General features: G+C 44.6%; 1 protein-coding gene across 1 annotated transcript in view; it reads left to right on the top strand.

Moving 5' to 3' along the window:
* Positions 1-618: 618 nt before the first annotated feature.
* Positions 619-4,708, top strand: part of LOC125947141 (uncharacterized) — a 5,644-nt gene continuing 1,554 nt past the window's right edge. The window contains exons 1-2 of the mRNA XM_049671515.1: positions 619-1,823; positions 3,651-3,761. Of these exons, the coding sequence (XP_049527472.1) occupies positions 1,776-1,823; positions 3,651-3,761 (159 nt within the window). The 5' untranslated portion in view covers positions 619-1,775. The remainder of the gene's footprint in view (positions 1,824-3,650; positions 3,762-4,708) is intronic.

The following is a 4,708-nucleotide window of genomic DNA, read 5'->3' as shown; positions in this document are numbered from 1 at the left end:
ATTCATAGACAGTCATGTGATGACACAGGCCACTTGGCCACTTGGTCATACAATGTCGTTCATGTAATTATGTTCACAGGTTAGACCTTCAGGAATATTGACGCTAATTACATCTGGACGGCTGTGTCGCCACAGACGGCGAAAAGCAACCGGGAAGTGCGTTTTTAATACTGCCAGATTCCATGACACTTCGGGATGCAGCGTCGACATAGCCACCTACTACACGATGCCACATCTACATCTCAGTGATGTTTTTTTTTTTTTCAAAGGAAAGAAAATATTGATCGTAAAATACATGAGGAACTAAAATATACACGTATTCTGCACAAAAGAGATACCACATTGAAGAAGACGGACAACAAACGGGGCACATTTTAAAAGATTGCTCTTTGTGGTATCCCTTCTGCTCACTTGTTTATTTCTGAAGATCACTAACTGCTCCATCGTCCCGTAGTTTTAGAAACATGAGGGCATGGTTACTTTGAAGATTATTTAGGATTCTACCGGTTTTCTTTTGTAGCTTCGTTCCTTTATATATTAAGGCTACAAGTAGCCTTAATATATAAAGGCTATATAGGCTATATTTCATTTATCTCCACCTTGTGGGCTTCCGCGGAACAGTGACCGAATCGACAAAAACGTTCTTACGCTAAAACTGTTCGTAGAAACAGGTGTCAGCCAATCGTGGCGTTAGACATATCGTTAGAGAAGGCGGCTGGCCATTGGCAAGCACCACTTACGAACGAAAAGCTTTGTGAATTCGGCCCCAGATTTTCCTTATTCACTATCCCAGTGCTTTGAGTTGTCGCTTATTTCGCTCTCGCTCTGAGATCTGCTAGCCTCCTGGTTGGCTCAGATGGTACAAAGCAACCGCCGCCCCGAAAAGGTGTTGGTCCGAGTTCGAATCTCCGACCAGGGTGAATTTCGCTTTAACTGCCAAGCTTTCGTTCTGAAAAATGCGTGTGGACTTTCTTTGTAGCTTCGTGCCAAAGTCGGGTGAATCACAATTTGTCCCTTTCATGGAACTTTCCTGCATCTTTCGAGCTGCCGCAAAACTGATTTGCCATATTAAGTATGTGTAGAGAGAGACAGAAGAAAGGGGAAAGGCAGGGAGGTTAACCGGATGGGAAGATCCGGTTTGCTACCCTACGCTGGGGAGAGAGGAGAGGGGGAGGTAAGTGACAGGGAATATTAAGTATGTAACTGATCAGTTAGCTATAAGAGCCCATTTGAAGAACGATTACGCCCCTGAGCTGTCTTCAGATCCCGGAAGGATATTCACATGTGTGTCATCTATAGGATCACTGAGGTCTTGTTCCGCGCTATAAGTGACAGGTGTAACAGTAGGAAAGCAGGCGATTAGCCTGCTTTGTCATAAAAAAAGACACAAATTGCAACAAAGCATCGATGTCGTTTAACGTCCCGCTTCAAGGCTGAACGAAGAATCCCGAATCTTTATTGTTTTCTTCTTTTTTGCAGACTTCCGACTATTCTTCTTCTAATCGCAAGCGTCGTTCGTAAAAATTGAAACTTCTAGCCCTCGTGCCTTGAAAATCGAAGCTTCTAGCCCTCGTACTGCGAATTTCAGCGGCACGAGCTGATTTAGAGACGTTACTGCAGGTGTTATTACATCGACCTTCAATTTTGCGAAAATGACAACTCGCCCAACAGTCGAGTGTTCTGTGTAAAACCAGAAGATTCATCCGTAGTTATTTTTGACACCACAGTGACCAACTCATTTCGTCTGCTTCTTAGGTGCCTTTCTTGTGCAGCAGATGTCGGGTGCCTTCAGAAAGAGCCCGTATGGTCTTAAGCAAAAGCAGGTAAGTTACTGATCGCCTGATCCTCATAAGATACAAAGAGTTACGGCGGCTATCTTTAATGCAAATGATGCGATATAGGCACGCACTAGATACTGTGGTAATGAAATAATATCACGACTTACCCTACGCACCGAACGATGTGTGTTCTAAGTGCTGCTTAAGCACAAAAATAGGGAGTTTTACAATAGGGGCACACAAGCTTATGATGCCCCAACCAGCAATCGCTTTGCGTTTCCTGGTTACCAGAGCAGACGCCTTTTCGTATGGAATTCCGGGCTTTCGTTAGCGTCGAGAGTTCACAGCGCCGTTACGGCTTCACAAGTTGTAAAAGTAGCTGTTGCGAAATAAAAGCATGAATTATTGCAAAGCGTCCGAATTAAACGCGTTTTAATCTCTAGGAGAAATGTTAAAACAGGCAACACGACAAACGCTGTTAGCGCTCGTCTTGTTACCTTTCTTTTGTCCGTCAGGTTAACAATACGGTTATTGCTGTGAGTAATAATTGACAATGAGGTAGAGTTAAGTTAAATCATTTGTCTTTTGAACGTTTACCCCCTAGACAATCGGGGTTTTCCTGTCGGAATCAACGCAAAACAACGGCTGTGTTCAGCCAAAGTAATCACGAATACGCCAGCGTAAAACAAACTACGGGCTCTCGATCGACGAATAATCTCCAAAACACTGCGATTTATCGTTCAATCTTCCTCCTCTACGTGACATGAGCGAAAGCGGTAGCTTTTATCAACATTTGTTTTGGTGAACGTTCCCAATTACCATTACCTGCTCTTAGTCAGGAATCAGGTTAAATTTGGCGCTAGGCGGGAGACGCCATGTTAAGTGGAATCATTATGTTCTTTACGTAAAGCTTGCGTAGAGTGACTTGCTTAGAGGCACCCGAGTTCGAACCAAAACACTAAGAAATCGGTTTGCGTTCGACACATGTACAACGGTGATACGCTATTCGTTAGATGCACCCTAAGCCTTGGTTTGTCCCTATTCTAAAACTCCCTAATACGCGGGAACGTAAGCAAAACTTGAGCTTTCGGAACACAACCACGAAAATATCGAAAATAGGTTCGACGCCTTTATGTATGCTTAAAGATGCAAGGTCAGATGACTCCATTAGAGCTTTCCTCATGTTGTTTCTTTGTGTGTCCTATTTTTATTTCTTTTTTCTTGTTTTCTTCTGTCTCTATATCTCTCTTTTATACCCGCCGTGGTTGCTTAGTGGCTATGGTGTTGGGCTGCTAAGCACGAGGTCGTGGGATCGAATCTCGGCCACGGCGGCCGCATTTCGATGGGGAGGAAATACGAAAACAACCGTGTACTTAGATTTATGTGCACGTTAAGGAACCCCAGGTGGTCCAAATTATTCCGGAGTCCTCGCCCACTACGGCGTGCCTCAGAATGAGACCGTGGTTCTGGCGCGTAAGGCCCCATAATTATATTAAATTTTAATATCTCTTTTATTTGCTAATATTCGCTTCTACGCAATCCCTGCAATAACAGCAATCAATCTGCTACTGAAATATGGTTTCGTGTATATTACCATTATAAACGCAGTTTACCTCTCTCCTGGATGCAAGGTGCGCTCGCGCAAAGCCTTTCGTGCGGTGCACGTGCTGGGCTCTCGTGCAGAGGGGACTGCGCATATGGGGTGCACGTTCTCGAACTGCTGAAAAATACAAAACGCGCGTGATTAATGTGACTCGGCGCACCGTACCCTTATTTTATGCTATTCGCCTACGTTGCCATCACTTGGGAAAAGAGGTGGCGCCATAGTGAAGGTTTTACTTGCTAACAACGCTGCTTCGTCGTACGATGCAGGTTACGGTGAATTGGGGATGGGAAACAACAAAGTATATCATGACCGAAACGTGGAAGTGGTACCTCTTGCATCCAGTGCTGGGCCGTACAATAGCCCACGTGGCACCGTCGGTAAGCATTGCGTTCTTCATCCTCGAATTACACCTAGTCCATGCAAGTAGTCAGTCTTGAATTTCAGCGATGCGTAAATACAAATAATTACTTCGTGACCAACAAAGAACGCTGAAAGTCTCAGTAGGTTCAAGGTAAAATTTATCACTAAACTTTTCTACTGAATATGAAAACTATAGTCGGGGACCTAGGGCCGAAAAATGTAAAACTGTTCCAATTTGGTTTTATTTCAGTCTCCTGACGTCAGAATTAGGTACCCGCCAACGAAATTATTGGAACCACTGAATAGAACGCTCTCTTCGTTTATAGGAGGTCAGTTTTGTTTGATTTCGAAGTGAATAGCATTGCCTACCTTGACAGGTTTTTATTATCTAATTGGCTGAAAAGAGGCGAGGAGCACACTGAAGTGGAGAGGGTTTCGTTGGGGGCGAGCTAGCGCTGTGAAAGTAGAGAACCGGATGAAGAAGGCGTACGTGCCGGCTTCTGCGATTGGTCCGCTTTCCCTTGCCCCTTGCTTAGCTTGTGGTGGCTGGTCGAAAATCGCCGCGGCGTGCAACGGAAGGTTAAAAATGCTGCTAGAAAAAATCTTCATGGAGGAAGAGTTGCATATGTCCGTGCCGAAAGGGCTCGACAACGTTATACTGCCAGGTAAAAATTTTATTCTACACTAATAAATCCGTTCTCCCCGGCAGCTCCGTGTAGCCAGTGCCAGAGCGATCGGTAGGTATACGTCTTCTATTTCTTTCAGAACGGTGCAGCATCCTACTATTCCGAAAAAAAAGTTCAGTTTTGTTCGGCATATTAATGCATCTTTAATGAGTACACGTCGCTTTGACGTGGTGAGTTTTCGCGGTTTTGTGGCGTCGCGTGACACAAAGGCGAAGTGGCGCAGCTCGAAAACTTTTGACCGTAGGGTGAATGGCGAACAAGTTGTGGACTCATACAAA

Source organism: Dermacentor silvarum, chromosome 7 (assembly GCF_013339745.2).
Source record: "Dermacentor silvarum isolate Dsil-2018 chromosome 7, BIME_Dsil_1.4, whole genome shotgun sequence".
Lineage (NCBI taxonomy): Eukaryota > Metazoa > Arthropoda > Arachnida > Ixodida > Ixodidae > Dermacentor > Dermacentor silvarum.
The sequence above is the reverse complement of the archived record's forward strand: the minus strand, read 5'-3'. Positions and strand labels throughout refer to the sequence as shown.